At 40.6% G+C, this 17,834-nt stretch overlaps 1 protein-coding gene across 2 annotated transcripts in view; it reads right to left on the bottom strand.

Annotated features, from left to right (window-relative positions):
* Positions 1-3,121: 3,121 nt before the first annotated feature.
* LOC100341882 (phospholipid scramblase 1) overlaps positions 3,122-17,834 on the bottom strand; it is a 29,745-nt gene continuing 15,032 nt past the window's right edge. Inside the window, exons 3-8 of one of the 2 annotated variants that reach the window (XM_008266303.4) lie at positions 14,603-14,847; positions 12,309-12,351; positions 9,637-9,857; positions 9,363-9,524; positions 6,958-7,119; positions 3,122-3,265 (exon numbers count right to left, since the gene is read on the bottom strand). In XM_008266303.4, coding sequence (XP_008264525.2) covers positions 3,209-3,265; positions 6,958-7,119; positions 9,363-9,524; positions 9,637-9,857; positions 12,309-12,351; positions 14,603-14,847 — 890 coding nt within the window. In that variant the 3' untranslated portion in view covers positions 3,122-3,208. Of the gene's footprint in view, positions 3,266-6,957; positions 7,120-9,362; positions 9,525-9,636; positions 9,858-12,308; positions 12,352-14,602; positions 14,848-17,834 lie in introns of those variants that run through there. The other variant, XM_051818693.2, reaches the window with a different exon arrangement.

Raw genomic sequence — 17,834 nt, 5'->3', positions numbered from 1 at the left:
CGCCCGCGCGGCCGACTGGCTCCGGGGCGCTAGTCCTGTGAACTGAGACTTGGACACCACCTGGCACTGAGAGTCTTGAACTGGGATGGGGCCTCTGCTGGGAGAACGTCCAGTGCTCTAACCTTGACCTCTGTCCCTGAGTCTTGCTGCTTCTGAGGCGCGCCGTGCCTCAGGTGGTTTACTCCTCTGAGCCCGCCCTTTCGTGCTGTCTTGCTTTTCCTTTCCTTTCATCATCAGATGATGTTTGTAGTATGTTTACCGACGTTTCATTTTCCAGCCCGCGGCCGGCACTGAGGCATGCAATAAACAAACACGGATTGAACCCAAAGATGCATCTGTTTTCATTTAAAACTCTTAATGACAGCAGTAAGGTCAGACTCCCCAGTCAAGCCGCTTATGCAGAAGTGAAACCTAACCGTCTGCCGCCCCCAACTTTCCTTACTCCTGTGGTCAGCAGACAACACAACCTTACCAAGAGCGATAGGGAAGAGGTGAAAAAAGGAGGTGAGAAAAGAGCCAAGTGGAATGAGGAACTGAGAAAAGATGGGAGGAGGAGGGAAGAAAACCCAGCCCCTGAGTTTGAACACTTTCTCTTCTTACCCTCTTTGTGACCTTGTGAAAGTCACCTGACAATGTCTGTGCCTCTGTTTGTTTTCCCCTCTGAAATGGTGGTAGTAACAACACCTACCGCATGGATTTTTAACAGGCTCAAAGGAATTCAATTGTGCAAAGTGTTTAGAAAGATGCCTGGTACCCTGTGGATTTTTTTTTTTTTTAAGATGTATTTTATTTATTTGAAAGAGTTGCAGAGAAAGGTAGAGACAGAGAGAGGTCTTCCATCCTCCGGTTCACTCCTCAGATGGCCGCAACAGCCAGAGCTGAGCCGATCTGAAGCCAGGAGCCAGAAGCTTTCTCTGGGTCTCCCACGTGGGTGCAGGGGCCCAAGGACTTGGACCATCTTCCACTGCTTTCCCAGGCCACAGCAGAGAGCTGGATCGGAAGAGGAGCAGCCAGGACTAGAACCGGCGCCCATATGAGATGCCAGCACTTCAGGCCAGGGCCACGCCAGGACTTCGGCTCACTCAGACTGCGCGGGAACGGCAGTCGTCACAGGTGGGGCGGGAGGCTTCGTCCGTCGCCTCTTGGGGTCAGGAACTTGGGATCTGCTCGGTTTCCGCACTGCACTCAAGTGACTGGGGCAGCTCGGGGGATGGGGACCGCCGGTTGTATTGCCTCAGGGGGTGAAGGTTAGGGCTGGGGTCGGAGAGGCCGCGGAAAGTGAGCCCAGAAGTGGAACAGGAACTCGCAAGGGGACATCCGTGCTCAGCAGAGCCCCTGGCCCGCCCGAGAGTCATTCCAGTGGCAAGATGTGTCCTGTCTGGAAACGCCCCCCAGGTGTGTCCTACCCGAAAATGACACCAAGGTGTGTCTTACCAGCTGCACCACAGTACCGGCCCCACCCTGTGGATTTTTGCTTCCTGATCGCTTCCCTGTTGCTGAAAAGTCAGCAGAGTTATATAAATCCCATACCTTTCATTGGCAATGTTATTTCCCAAACTCTCCTTTCATGATGAACCTTGTTTTCTAAATCTCAATTTTTTGCCGTTGGGCTTTACAATGTAAAGATCTCCCATATCTTGCCTAGGTGGTGCCACCTTGTCTCTGTGGGGTCAGTGAGTGAGGGTGAGTGAATAGGCTTCTCCAGCAAGACCTTCATGCATTCCTCATTTGCATTTCTGACTTTCAATTTTATCCACTCCTTTGTTGCTATCACCAAGTCCCAGTTTCATTGGGATTCTGTGGAGTTAAAGAGCATCTCCTAAATCGTACATTACGCTTTATGCGCTTTAGACTGTGTTTTGCAAAATCCGTTGCCACATCTGCCTCTTTCCTCTTTCCATTTCCTCAACCTTGTTGAACTCTTACTCTCTCTGTTACAACCTCATCTTTCGTGGACTTTGTAGCTGTTACAGGTCTTGTTTTTGTTTTCACTGTCTTCACTTTCATTTTACTGTGGCCTGTACAGCTAGAAAACATTTAGGTAAGAGTTTGATTGCCTACCCCCACAACCCAGTACATGCTTGAATTTGGTTAAATAGTGATTCTCAAATTGTGCCGGCCTGCGGCACAATGAACTGGGTTTCCCTGAAACAGAGAGTGGGAATGCGGGGACAAGGACGCAAAGAATGGAGCCAAGATAAGTCCTGATCAAGGCTCCTTTATTGAATAAATCCAGTAGTATTTAAACATGACCAGTTGTTTACAAGAAGGAGCACAAAAGATTTACATATCAAAAAGGCTCTTAAGGTTACAATAAAACACTTAGGTGATACATGCAGGTTTCAGGTGTGACTGATTATCTATATTATCTCTTGTGAGAGGTTTAGGTTCTTCCTGCTCTTCCTGGAATCTCCCTAGCCTAATTGTCTGTGCCAGGAAGTCTCCATTCATATGTTTAAGTGTACACAAAGGGAGTGACTACCTGTGGCTGCCCACATCAAATTTTAGCTGTTTGTGTTTTTTCTCATAAGTTCACAGTAAACATTGCTATAACAGATAAAAACATTTAAAAGTTGTCGCTCCCCCTCTTCATGGAGGAACGACACAGGACCCTGCGCTGTTCTTTTGTCTGCTGGGCCCTCCCCGGGTTTGGGTTTGCTGCTGGTTCTTCCCGGGTTGGCTACCGTCCCTTCCACCTCCGTGGAAGGGCGGTTCCCCCTGCCACTTTCCCCACTTCCGCGGGGGAGCGGCACACCGCCGGCTGGCTTTCTCGGGGGCTGCACAGGTGTTCCCCTTAGATGTTCCTCTTAGATGTTCCAGGTGCATGCCGTCTCTCTCCTCCTTTATAGTCCTCCTCCGCCAATCCCAACTCGGCTGCCCACACGCCGAGTACGCTGCTCTCCTCCAATCAGGAGCAAGTCCTACAGTTTATTGGCTGAACTGGAGGCAGCTGTGTAGAAGCTGTTTTCTCCTCTCCCAGCACCATATTGTGGGAGAGCAGATGCATAGAATAAGTCTTAATTCCAGTAACTTAGTCTAGTCCGAGTTGCTCCCCACGAAAGTCAGTGATATGGTCAAAAAACTCTAGAAAAGTAAAATCATACAACTGGTGCTCCAGGCATCACACTTTAATTCACATTTATTAGAAAATCCCAATCAATACACAGATTATATATTTTCTGAGAATATTTTCATTAATCCATTACCACTACCATACACCTATTATTGGCTCCAGGCCTCCACAGTTTTCAAAAAACATGAAGTCCTAGATAAAAAAAAAATACAGAAATGAGTTTTCAAACAAAAACAGGGATTAATTCTCAGACATGGAAATGCTAAGGAATCTGATGACACAGTAATTTATCTGTTACACAAGGAAAATTAACTCTAGTAAGTAAGTCTTGAAAAAATCCATAGTTACATGAATTCTACCTACAGTGTTCCATTTTAATAGCAGTTAAATTCTGTAACTCCATTCATTTATTGACACCAGAATGAATTTAATTAATCCTCTGATAATCTTTCTCTTTCATTCCTCCTCATTGTAGTTCTTTTCTAGTAAGAAAATGTTTCCAGTATCTCAAGTTCCATGTCCTTTAATGTTTGTCAGGAGATGACAGCCGTCTGAGTTACGATGCATTACAGTTAGTATTTTATGGCTGCTGTTCATCTTTTCTCTTTCACTATGTCTACTCTGATCCCAGTTGGCTTCACTCCATCAAGTGTCTAACTGGACTCTCTCCCTATGACTACAGTAAAAACCTATAGTTTTTATTTCTTTCACATTTGTTATTTTCCTTTATTTCTCCAAACACTTGCAATTCACTATTGCAATTCAATATTGCAATTTTATCTTTCTTCAGTTCATTTCCCACCTATTCACCTGTATTGATCTTTCTCTTTCTTTTTTTTCTTTTTTTTTTTTTTTGACAGGCAGAGTGGACAGTGAGAGACAGAAACAGAGAAAGGTCTTCCTTTTCCATTGGTTCACCCCCCAATGGCCGCTGCAGTTGGTGTGCTGCAGCTGGCGCACTGCGCTGATCTGAAGCCAGGAGCCAGTGCTTCTCCTGGTCTCCCATGGGGTGCAGAGCCCAAAGACTTGGGCCATCCTCCACTGCACGCCCAGGCCACAGCAGAGAGCTGGACTGGAAGAGGGGCAACCACGACAGAATCCGGTGCCCTGACCGGGACTAGAACCCAGGGTGCCGGCACCTCAGGCAGAGGATTAGCCTATTGAGCCGTGGTGCCAGCCTAATCTTTCTTAAAATTATAATTACTGAAGCTGGAGTTGTGGCGCAGTGTGTTAATGTGCCACTTGCAACATGGCATCCAATACTGGAGTGCTGGTTTGAGTCCTAGTTTCTCTTCTTCGAATTCAACTTCCTACGACTGCATCTGGGAAGGCAGTGGAATATGGCTCAAGTACCTGGGACCCTACCACCCATGTGGGAGACCAGGATGGAGTTCCTGGCTCTTGGCATCCTCCTGGCCTTCTGGCCCAGAATTGGCTGTTGCAATCATTTGGGAAATGCACCAGTTGGTGGAAGATTTTCTCTCTCTCTCTTCTCACTTTCTCTCTCACTCACTCTGTCTCCATTCCACTCTATTTCTCTGATCTTCTAATAAATAAATATATTAAAAAATTATAATTAATTTACACTATCTAGTTTAAAAAGCAACAATTAGCAATTTTCAGTGAAGTAACCTGTGATTATAAGAAGTCAACAGTCATTTTCTAATAATTTCATCATTCTATCCCCATTTCCTATATATCTAAATAATTCAGACAGCTTTGTTTCCCTAAAGACATCATTTTATTCAGATTCCTTGCCTTTGCTTAAATAGTTCCCTCACAGTTAAGGTTAAATTTATTTTGAGGGGGGTTAAATAATGCTTATTAAAAAATCTTTTATAACTGGTTACACAAGGGTACTTCAAAAACTTTGTGAAAAATTAAGGCATTAACTATGGTGCAAAAAATTTTGAAATCCATATATACCAGGAATCTTCAAAAAATTCATGGAAATGTGGATTATGAAAAACATATGAATATATTTTAAATATTTATGCAACAAAATAAACATTTTTTAATTTCTAATGAACTTTGAAGTATCCTTGTATTTAAACTTTATTACAGGAAAAAAAAAAAGCATATTATAAATTAGAACAGCAATAGGTCCCATAAATTGTTCATCCAGATTCAATCATTGTTTATGTGATCAATCACAGTTAATCCAATACTTCATTCCCTAGATCGTTTTGACTCTGCCCTGTTTTAAAAGCAAATTCGTGGTATGGTATCATTCAATAAGGGATTACTTCAGTCTGGGCTTCTAAAATTATAGACTTCTATGGGGTTCTAAAAATATAGACTTTTGTTTTTATATAATGATGATATCACATACAGAACTAATAAGTCCTTCATACTGTTCAAATTTCCCTTAAAGTCTCCCAAATGTTTTTTTCACATTGGTTTGGTCAAATCGGTACTCAAACATGAGACGCAAATTATGTTAGTTGATATCTTTTAAGTCTCTCTATTCCTCTTTATTTTACCTTTATTGTTTACCACTTATTTGTTGAAGGAACTGGAATCTTTTTGCTGTAGGTTTTCATTTCATAAAAATGTGTGTTTATTAATTTTTGAGGGTGATCCTGTGAGACTGCCTGCCTAGCCCATGCAGGAGGTTGAGAGGGCATAGCGCACCATGCCTCCCTGGATGGACCCACAACCTGACTGCTGGCAGCCGGCTGGAGCCCCATTCACATTTCCTGCACCCTGGCCAATCAGGTGACCTGCTCCAGGGTGTGGCCCAGGCCTATCAGGAAGCCTACATTAGCCTATGTGACCTTCAAGTTGATTGGAGAAGCATAGCGGCGCCAATATCAGCTTCTATCGTATAGAATTAGTGTTGCTCTGAATTAGCTACGCCCCTTCTGCCTGCCCTTTAAAAGGTATGCTTGATCATTAAAATGGAAAGACTCACAAAACTGAGCAATCACTTGCTGTCTTCCAAGATGCATATTAGCAGGAAACTAGATTGGAAGCAGAGTACCTGGGACTTAAACTAGGTACTCTGAAGAGAATGTAGGCATCCCAAGCAATCACCTAAGTCACTGTTCCATATGACTGCCCTTGCTATTGTTCCTTATCTTTTAATTTTTTCTAATTACATCCTGAAATCCATATTTAAAAGGTGCTTCTCATGTTTCACACCTGTGACGCACATTGAAATCACCTAAATGCTCTAAATAGACTGAAGATTTGGTCCCACCTGCAGAAATTTTGATTTAGTAGATTCGGGGGCAATCTGAACATGGGGAAGTTGAAAAGTTAGCCAGGTGTTTCTGTTGTTGAGCTAAAAATGACTGCTGTGTATTAGCTTAACTTTGACTACATACTGGAATCACCAGGAAACCTATACACACTTCTGGTTCTGAATTTCTGACTTGTTGAACTAGGTTATGGTCTGGTGTTAGGGTTTTGAAATCTTCAGAACCACAACTCTAAACCATGTATTTCCTATAAATTAATAGATCTAGAGGCCTATTTAGATGCATACTGTTATTGCAATTCATACTCCAGTATTTGATGATTTAGTTTAATAATAAGCCAAACTGAGCTCTCTCTGTTTCACTGAGATTTTCCAAACAAGCCCTGATTCAACAATATCCCAAAAGCACAAAAAAAAATTTAAAAAAAATTCCTACAAAAATGACCTCTGCTTAATATATAAAGTCCTTCATTTGCCATGTGAAAATGCACAGACTCATCCAACTAAAACTGATGACCCATAAATTCATTGTCAGAATCACATGGAATTTCAGAGCTAGTATCAAACAGGCAATTGTTTGAAACCTAAAAGAAGATCATTTTAAAATATACAATTTACTGAATAATTTCAGAAAGATTCTGGAGAGACTACCTGTAACCAAGATTAGTAACAATGGACTTACAATGAGGAAACAAGCGCCAAGCACCACAGCTTTCATTTTCACATCAAGGTCTACAGGGAACTGGATCCCAAAGTTATCAGCATCTGAAAATGCCTCTCTGTAAAGCCCAGTCCACTGCTTAGCAATCTTGCCAACCACATTTTGTTCATCAAGAGATTTAATCTAAATTCCAAAACAAAGAGAAAAATCTAAAACTTAATGGAAAGCTTATGGCAAAATTATTTTTAAAATTTGTGTAAAATTAAATAATATTGTATTAAAATTATGTATCATGTGTTATTATAAGCACATTACCTTCATTCATACCCATAGGCGCCTGTATCTATTTATCAAAGTATGAAAATGCTATCATACTATACAGAGAACTTATAACATTTATTTTACATTAAAATAGATAATAATAAATTGGTTGAGTGATCAAGACAAAATTTAAGCAGAGGAGGATGGAGATATGAAAACAATTTTTGATGACATGACTGGAAGTTGGAATAGAATGTAGCAAACATAATTCCCATGTGATTTCTGCTCTAAAACCAACACAGGGTTTAGAAAGGCTGAAAGTTTCAATATAATGGGAAGTCTCATTACCACCACTGTCAGTCGGTTCATGTGAAATATGAACAGCATAGAAAAGAAGATTGGCAGGCCTGAGTGAAGAAAAGTATCAAATAATTCAGTTTGGGATGCTCCTGGATAACGTTCAGCTAAGAATGGACAACTTGTAGGGCATGGGCAGTAAAGGAAGCTGGATAGGGCTATGAAAAATAAAGAAAATTCCAAAGTAAAGATCTTACTATTTGACAATTCTGCCTAAGGAAAACCAGGGCCATCATAACAAACTGAAAGGATTATGGGCAGACTACTGTCTAGAGTACTGTCCTTCAACATGGCTATGTGGTTCGTCCTGGTTCTTGCTTTCCAGTGATAAGCCATTAGAAAATATGATCCAATTAGGGCCTCCTGCTGCAACCCCATAACAAATGTACCTGGAGCAACTTGAGGCCAATGTGCCAGCTGTCATCTAAGTATTTGCACTACTGATAAAAACCTTACATTTTATTTTTTAATTTTGAAATAGTTTTTAGTGAAAATTGTTGATGGCAACTTAGCATCTAGCATAAATCCAACCCCATATTGATAAAGATATTACTATTTTTTCTTTTGAATTCTACAAGAAATGAAAAATTCACCAAGATAAATATGAAAAAAGAAAATACATAATTTCTGTGGCAAAATTTTGAAATGTGAACAATAAACTTCAGTCATCAGGACTAGACAATTTTTAGCTAAATTACAGATTCAATTTTTTTTAATTTTTTAATTTTTTTTTTTTTTTGGACAGGCAGAGTTGGTGAGAGAGAGAGACAGAGAGAAAGGTCTTCCTTTTCCATTGGTTCACCCCATAAATGACCGCTGCAGCTGGTGCTGTGCTGATTTGAAGCCAGGAGCCAGGTGCTTCCTCCTGGTCTCCCAGGTGGGTGCAGGGCCCAAGCACATGGGCCATCCTCCACTGCCTTCCCGGGCCACAGCAGAGAGCTGGACTGGAAGAGGAGCAACCAGGACAGAATCCGGCGCCCCAACTGGGACTAGAACCCTGGGTGCCGGGGCCACAGGAGGAGGATTGTCCAAGTGAGCTGCTTTCTATATAAAATGGATAATATATATAGCATCATCATATAAAATCTAAAGGTTGGATATTTTGCTTTTTTATTTTTCTAATCCTGATAGTAGAGCTCTTGGCCAGTCACCAGGGAAAGTCTTACTCAAATTTTCTCTATTTATTTATTTATTTTTATTTGAGAGAGTGAACAAGTGAGTGAGGGTGAGTGCTCCCATCTGTTGGTTCACTCAAAAAATGTCTTTAATGACAGTGATGGGGAGGACAGACAATGCGCCATCTGTAAACCAGTATCTCCGTGTCAACCTCTTCAGTATGTCCAGGGACCCAGCTATTTCCAGCCATCACCAGCTGCCTCTCAGGCATTGGCAGGCAGTTAGAAATGGAGTGAAGCCAGAACTTGAACCCAGGCACTGTAGTGTGAGGGTCAACTATTTCAACAGGTGTTTCAGTCGTTGAATTGCTAGGCAAAACACCTGCCCCCATTTGGCTTATTTTTGTTTGACTTATCAGCTGTGTTGCTCTTTATTCCATTCCTCATAATAAACACTGCTCTTTGACCACAGTAACAACTAGCATTTGGAACAAAAGTAAATATGAGTATATTATCTTCTTCCTGAAATACTAGTTTACAGTACTTATCAATGTCTTACTCTTATATGAGTACTTATTCTCATCTTGAAATATTTGTATATGTTTTTAATAACATAATATCACACTGTATTCCTGTACTAAAAACATATATTTTATATTAAGCAACTTCTGAGAACATCATGACATCTCTTACCTCAAAGTCAACATCTCCAAAACAGTTACACACAAAAAATGGACCACAAATTTTTAGCACATCCTCTTCCTTCTCATTTTGAATTTTAAATTTAGGCAGAAATGGATGCCAGGTCTGAGTTATATATCCAATTGGGACACCAGGAGGAGCTTGAACTTCTATCTATAAAGGAAGAATAATGTATGTAAATGTAATATGATAATATGCTTAGGTGAATGAGGAGGTGAAAAGCACTGAGCGACTTTACAACCTGCCCTGGTGACTGTGCACTGACCTTCTGAAGGCAGCAGGGGAAACAGCAACTGGTGCATCTCAGTGGTCGCTCCAGGGTGATCACTTCTCGGCCCGTGTTATCAAGAATCCTCAATGTGAAAGGTCTAAGTGCCTCCCAGCAATTTCGGGTACAGCAATCAGTATCTTCCACTGCCAGGAAAATCTTCTGTCCAAAGCTGTTTTTAATTTCATATTTGTTTTTGCTTTGAAAATCTAGTAAGACTTTAAGACAAAAAGAAGAAATCATGACCCATTGAATCTACCTGAAGATATAACACACAGCTACACCAGGAAGAAAAGAAAAAAGGTAAAAGAAAGGTATTTAGAGATGACCCCAATGATACAAAATGGAAAGTAAAAGCAGATGATACTATGAGAGTTCTTGTGGGAAACACAGAGAGGAAAATATGCCAGATCTTTCTCATTTCACAGACTCCCGTCAGAAAGGGAAACTCCACTGTGGGGATTGGGGGACTACTGCAGGTGCCCATAGTAGTGCTAGGAATGTGGACAAAATGTCCACTCACATGCTACAGTTTTGTGTGTTATGGAGGAGATAAGAAGATGGATTCTATGCTTAGGCGCTATAAAACGTTGTAATACATCAGTTGGCTTGATAAACTATTCTATAAACCAAAATTAGTCTTAAATCTTTGCATTGTTTGAACAAATGCAATGAGAGGGTTCACTTCCAAAGGACACGTGTAGAAAACGAGTAGAAATGGAAGGTGAACCAGAACATCATATTGGGCACCAGGTACCACGGTTTAAACTGGCAGCAGCTGCTTAGCAGGGAGGGAAGGGTACTGGGCAAGGGGGAAATGTTCCTGGCAACCAGGGCTTCATCTAGACCAGGGGCCTCCTGAGTGAACTCTGCACCTTATCAGAGGCACTACGTGCTGAGACCCACGTGGTACAATACAAACGGCTTCCTGTATTGACTCACACATTGGACATCTCTCCTTGTTTACAGTCAGGAAGGAGCAATCAAAGGCCCCATTTGTCCACAGTGCTTGGTAGCTTAAGCCACTGGATATCAGACCCTGAACAAAATAAGAATTGACTCAAAGAAACATGTGGAGGTAAAAATGACAGGAGTTTGTTCAGATAGGATGCCTTCTACAAGCTTTGTCAGTACAAATTCCCTTAAGTGTGTTTGCTGGGACTCTGCATTTATAAGACCGACCCATGACTTAAACATCTGCCACAGTTACATGGTTGGTGAGGAAAAAACTAGACTGATTTTGAGAGGATGTTTATTATCCAACAAAGTTGTTTGTTGATTTGTTAAACAACATGGGTTTACATAATCTCTGTTTCCTTCTGGTTACTTGAAAATGAAACCAAACAAAGCAAAAGAATTCTGTTTATGTCTGTTTGATCTCTTAAGCTTTGAAATGAGAGAAACTATTAATGCTTTATATGCTCAAATGTTAAGAGACATTTTCTTGGTAATATGAAAAAAACAATGCGAACTTTCAATTTGTGTACAAAGAGAGCAAAAACTAAAGACATCCCTTTTTAAAACAACCACAGAATTAAAGACTAGAGAATTAGGAATTAATTTTATATTTCATGATTAAGACATATTTAAAATTTATAAAGTTTGTAAATCTATAAAAATAAATAGTGTGCTGTATAATGTATAATATCTGGTTTGGATTTTATAACCTTAATAAGTATTCTTCAGCATATTTTGAAAAGTCAGAATACAAATCATCAAATAATGAAGAGCTCTTTTCTGAGTAAAACCATTACAAATATCTTAGTGTACATTATAAATAATGTAAATATAAGAAATGACAATTGCATATTTTAATTAAATCCATTACTCTGTTTGGAAAGGTTAGCTTTAATTTCTATCAGAGAAAAGAACTCTGCAGACAGGTGAAGATGGACTTAACAGACATATGGTGCAGACCAGCAGAGTCATTTAACCCTTTTTATCTAGAAGGAGGACACTATTGTTCAGGAATCCACTCAAAGGCTTACTCCATTGGCAGCTGTCCTGGAACCTTGATTGGCTTCTTGAGGTTATATTTGCACCAGGGGGTCATGGTACCAACATACACAGGATGGTGTCACACCCACTCAGCAGGAGCCAGTTTGTTCTTCTTGGGAGCCCAGCCTCAAACCTGCTGGTCAGTATCCTCCAACTCTGCAGTGCCCCTGCCTATAAGCTGACAATCCACAGCCCAGGGGACAAAAGTCTAACAGGGCTCATCTGAACTCCCAAGAGAAAATGTGGAAATAAGCAATAATTTTCCAAAAATTCCCAGCCAGATTCAAATTGATTACTTATTTCAGAAATGTACTTAGGTAGCCAAACTATTCATGTGGCTCTGACCCATTCTCAGATTGATCACAAACTGGGGAGAAAACAGATGAAGCTTTAATTGTAGGGGAAGAAGTGAAAATAAGTTTAGATTGTGTTCCTTCTAAGTTAATGTCCGCATTGTAAGGAAAGATGCCCAGCAAAATCCTAATCACCACCTGAGAATTTTACTGTAAATTGCTGATACTGTTCATAATTTCATTATTCTGAAGGCAGAGTTTGTAAATAACTTGGTGAACTGGCCCCTGGGTAATAGTGATATATTTATGATGGTTAACATGTGTTTGCCTGCATAAACTTAGTTTCTTTCTAGAAATATGAAAACTATGCATACATACCTTTCAGTAGCTTAACTTCTTGATGAATCAGTACCTGATCTATCTTCCAGGAAAGACAAAATTAAGCATTAAGTTTATGTCAAAACAATGTTTCTTAAATCAAGCAAATTAAAATCTTTGTGTTTATATTTTAAAAACTACATATAATCAATTACCAATTTTATTACCTTCTAGTGTTAAACTAATAGCAATATTTTTAATTAAAAAACTTCTGGAAGTGTTCACTACTGATTAGGGAAAATTTAGATAAAATTAAACTGACATGTGACTCCTTATGAACCTTGAAAAACTATGTTCCTTCTAAAAGAGGCTCAAGAAATGCTGATCATTTTTTGTTAATTTAAAGAGTTTTTTCTGCAAATGTCAAGTATTTTTAAAGCATATCTGACATCACTTGTAGTTGGTGATAACTTCTGTGTGTTTTCTGACATCCTGATTTTTAAATATCAGAGTGTTTCTGTGTAAAATTGAACTGGTACAGACAATAGAAGACAGACTCCTGGTTTATCAAAACTGGTTGGCTATCATAAAAATATTTCTTTATAGATTGGTATACAGATTATTTTTTTTTTTTTTGACAGGCAGAGTGGACAGTGAGAGAGAGAGAGAGACAGAGAGAAAAGTCTTCCTTTGCCGTTGGTTCACCCTCCAATGGCCATCACGCTGAGGCCAGCGCATCGCACTGATCCGAAGCCAGGAGCCAGGTGCTTCTGGTCTCCCAAGCGGGTGCAGGGCCCAAGCACTTGGGCCATCCTCCACTGCACTCCCTGGCCACAGCAGAGAGTTGGCCCAGAAGAGGGGCAACTGGGACAGAATCCGGCACCCCGACCGGGACTAGAACCCGGTGTGCTGGCGCTGGAAGGCGGAGGATTAGCCTATTGAGCCGCGGCACCAGCCGGTATACAGAATTTCATGTTGCTGTTTCACCTACCTCTTTCTACGACCAAAAATATTACACTCATCTTGCTAACATTAACTATCATGTAGAACAGAAAAACCCAGGACTTTTCCTGCCCTTATTGATGATACTGATAAAATTGGAGCCTGCCAAGGATGAAATCAATATAATCACGATGCAGTTTTATTAACTACAATAAAAACATTAGTCAAGTAACACAAAATATTTAAACTTCTCATTTGCTTTCAATAATTGAAACTCAACAGTGGGGCCGGCATTGTGGTGCAATGGGTTAAAGCCCTGGCCTGAACCTCCAGCATCCCATATGGGTGCTGGTTCTAGTCCCAGCTGCTACTCTTCTGATCCAGCTCTCTGCTATGGCCTGTGAAAGTAGGAGAAGACGGCCCAAGTTCTTGGGCCCCTGCACACGCGTGGGAGACCCAGAAGAAGCTCCTGGCTCCTGGCTTTGGATCGGTGCAGCTCCAGCCATTTCGGCCATCTGTGGAGTGAGCCAACAGATGGAAGACCTCTCTCTCTCTGTTTCTACCTCTCTCTGTAACTCTGTCTTTCAAATAAATAAAATAAATCTTAAAAAAAAAAAAAAAAGGAAACTCAACAGTAAACTTCATGCAAACTCTTTTTCCAAGTTGCAAATTAATTATTTAGTAGTGAGATTAAAGAACACATGGAGAACACAATGTGCTCAATCAGAGGTTCAAATGGTGCCATGTTCCTAACCACAAAGATGTTCTATAGATTACATGAGTCACTGTATGTATTTTGCATAGGATAAAGACTAGAAAATTTTGTTTAATAAATATTGGCTGTTGGCTATTATCATAAATGGTATTCAAGATCACAGAACACAATTTTCTAAGACATTTTTATTTTGATGAAAAAATGAAATGAACAATTCATTATTAACAAAATATTTCAGTATTTCAAATTTGATAAATTATTAATTTGTTACTCTTGTTAAGTAAACTGGAAGCACAGTCTTGCTGTTTATGATTATTTCATGTATTAGAAATTACCTGAGGCTGGCGCCGCGGCTTAATAGGCTAATCCTCCACCTAGTGGCACCGGTACACTGGGTTCTAGTCCCGGTTGGGGCGCCAGATTCTGTCCCGGTTGCCCCTCTTCCAGGCCAGCTCTCTGCTGTGGCCAGGGAGTGCAGTGGAGGATGGCCCAAGTGCTTGGGCCCTGCACCCGCATGGGAGACCAGAAGCACCTGGCTCCTGGCTTCAGATCAGCGCAGTGCGCCAGCCGCAGCGTGCAGGCTGCAGCGGCCATTGGAGGGTGAACCAACGGCAAAGGAAGACCTTTCTCTCTGTCTCTCTCTCTCTCACTGTCCACTCTGCCTGTCAAAAATAAAAAATAAAAAAAAAAAAATTACCTGAGTCAAATACTCCAATCCAGGTGGGCAGTTCAACGGACGTGGTGGAGCTGGCATCCATGGTACCCCCGCAGGTTCACCAGGCTGCGTATGTTCTGGCTGATCTGAGACAGGAATGCTGCTTTGGTCAGCAACTGGATAGTCAGCTGGTGGAACTGGGTAGCCTGCATGGGACCCTGGATAGCCAACTTGGGGCTCTAGAGAGCCAGCCTGGGGGTCAAGGTAGCCAGTATTTCTTGGAGCTCCTGAATTAGAAACAAGTGAAGTAATTTATAACTACACAGAAAAATAGAGTCAGCAACCCTTTTTGGACTCCCTTAGTTATGTGCAAACTGACTTCTCAGGTCAGAAAACCTGTGTGAAGCTTAAGATATGTTTTTGTCTTTGAGACCATTCTAATGAAATGTCTGTTTCCAATACGCGTCTGTTTTGTGGATGTTGGGCTGGGAATTGATGCTGCCTTTTCCTTACAATTCAAAATTCAGATGGCAAATATACCCAAGTGAATGAAAGAAAATGAATGACGATACAGAGTCACATAAAAACTCTGTCTGTATCTTCAAGAGAAAAATGACACAAGGTAGAAGATGACCAGGAACTCTGTAAAGCAATGGTAATTTGGAGGCCAGTGATGTAGTGCAGTAGGTTAAGCTGCCACTTGCAATGCTAGTATCCCATATTGGCAGGCCAGTTGGTTTTCCTGCTGCTCCCCTTTCAATCCAGCTTCCTGCTAATTGGCCTGTGAAGGTGACAAATGATGGCCCAAGTGCTTAGTGCCTTGCCACCCACATGTGGGATTATGATGGAGTTCCTGGATCCTGGCTTCAGCTTGTCCCACATATGGCTGTTGTAGTCATTTGGGGGTGTGAACCCATGGATGGAAGATCTCTATTTCTCCCTCTCTCTGTCACTCTTCCTTTCAAATAAACTTTTTTAAAAGAAAGAAAGGGATAAAGAAAATTGAAAAACAGAATGAGGGACTGGTATGGTAGCGAAGCAGGCAGGATAGGCCTCCACCTGTGACACTAGCATTCCTTATGGGTGTCAGTTCAACTCCCAGCTGTTCCACTGCTGATTTAACTCCCAGCTAATGGCCTATGGAAAGCAGCAGAAGATGGCCCAAGTATTTGGGCCTCTGCTACCCATGTGGAAGACATGGAAGAAGCTCTGGGCTCCTGGCTTCAATCTGGCCCAGTCCCAGTTGCTACAGCCATTTGGGGAGTGAACCAGCAAATGGAACATCTCTCTTTAGCTGTCTCTCCTTCTCTCTCTGTAACTCTGCCTTTCAAATAAATTAAAAAAAAAGTCTTTTTCTTAAAAGAATTAAGAAAAACAGAATGAATCACATAAAAATATAATTCTGGAACTATAACAAAAATATATATATATATATATATATATATATATATAGAGAGAGAGAGAGAGAGAGAGAGAGAGGCAGTTTTACCCCACTTCCCCAAGGGATAGTTGGCAAGATCTGGAGACATTCTCTGTGTCAAAATTGGAGGGGAGTTTGATACTAGCATCTGGTAGGTAGAGGCCAAGGATGCCACAAATCATCTTACAATGCCCAGAACACCCCTTGAAAAGAAAAAAATTATCCAGACTAAAACACTGTGTAATCTTGAGGAAAACTGGTGTAGAGATAAAGGCATGTCATTCATTCTAGTACCTTCCAAGTACTTGCATGGGTTAAAAGTTTTACTGTGAGTTTTAATCTGCAGTGTATTCCCTTCCTAAGTCTCTTTCCATTAAAAATCATCCATTGTGATATTTAGGCTAGAAGTGTAGATTTTATAATTATTATCCTCTGCTCTCTGAAAATGTAGTTTGTGAAACAAAGGAGGTAAAAAGTTGTGAGGGGCACAGTAAAGGAAGAATTTTAATGTCTATATGTTTATATCCTCTGTGTGTGTGTGATTACAATGAGCTTTTTAAGTGGAATTATTTAGTCTGCAGAGAAGTAATTCCACAGGAATGGAATCAAATTTCAAAGAATCATCTCCCTTAGTATTTAACATAAAAGACCATGTAAAATTTAATACTTAAGAATAGCCAATTTATAGATATTTTTAAATAGTACATTTGTGACAAATTCATACACAATTAAAATTAAGGCTTAGCAAAACATATTCAACCTTATGATTTTTCTTAAATTTCTTGTAATTTATTCCTTCTACAAAGAATGCATAGTTATAGATTATCTAAAATAAATTTAAAAGAAGATGATTTCCCATTGATATGATGGAAAAAACACATGGGGGAGAATACAGCATAAAAATGAAATTAAAATAAGATCTAGTAATTTACATGGAGACTTAAAAGATGACAGGAAGAAAACTTTATATTATGATCTGATGAGAAATGACCTAAGAGGAAGAAAAGCAAATAAGGCCGGTGCCGCAGCTCAGTAGGCTAATTCTCTGCCTTGCGGCACTGGGTTCTAGTCCCGGTCAGGGCGCCGGATTCTGTCCTGGTTGCCCCTCTTCCAGTCCAGCTCTCTGCTGTGGCCCGGGAGTGCAGAGGAGGATGGCCCAAGTCCTTGGGCCCTGCACCCGCATGGCAGACCAGAAGCACCTGGCTCCTGGCTTCAGATCAGCGCAGTGCGCTGTCCACAGCTGCCATTGGAGGGTGAACCAATGGTAAAGGAAGACCTTTCTCTCTGTCTCTCTCTCTCTCACTGTCCACTCTGCCTGTCAAAAAAATAAAAATAAAAATAATAAACCCATTCCTGTTTTTTTGTCTCTTTCACAGTTTGCAAAATTAATTCCAAAGTCTGGGTTTTTTTATTTGCTTTTTTTAGTTTTTATTTTATTATTTTTTTAATCTTATTATCAAACCCAACATGCAGGTCTTAGGACTTCTTGAAGTTATGTAAAGAGAGAATGGAGTACAAGGCTTTTTTTAGTGAAATAATTACAGAAAACATTCCCAATTTGGAGAAAGAAGAAAGGGATGTCCAAGTAGAGGAAGCACATAGAATTCCTAAGAGACATGAACAGAAAAGTCTTCACCATGACACTGTGTAGTCAAATTTTCACAGAAAAAGATTCTAAAATGTGAACAAGAGAAACATCAGATTATTTTCAGAGGATCTTCAATTAGACTGATGGCTGACTTCTCATCAGAAACCTTACAGGATAGAAGGGAAAGGTGAGATATAGTCCAAGACTTAAAAGAAAAAAAAAACCTGTCAACCCAGAAAACTGTACCCTACAAAGCTCTCATTTAT

Source organism: Oryctolagus cuniculus, chromosome 4 (genome assembly GCF_964237555.1).
Source record: "Oryctolagus cuniculus chromosome 4, mOryCun1.1, whole genome shotgun sequence".
In the NCBI taxonomy this organism is placed as follows: domain Eukaryota; kingdom Metazoa; phylum Chordata; class Mammalia; order Lagomorpha; family Leporidae; genus Oryctolagus; species Oryctolagus cuniculus.
The sequence above is the reverse complement of the archived record's forward strand: the minus strand, read 5'-3'. Positions and strand labels throughout refer to the sequence as shown.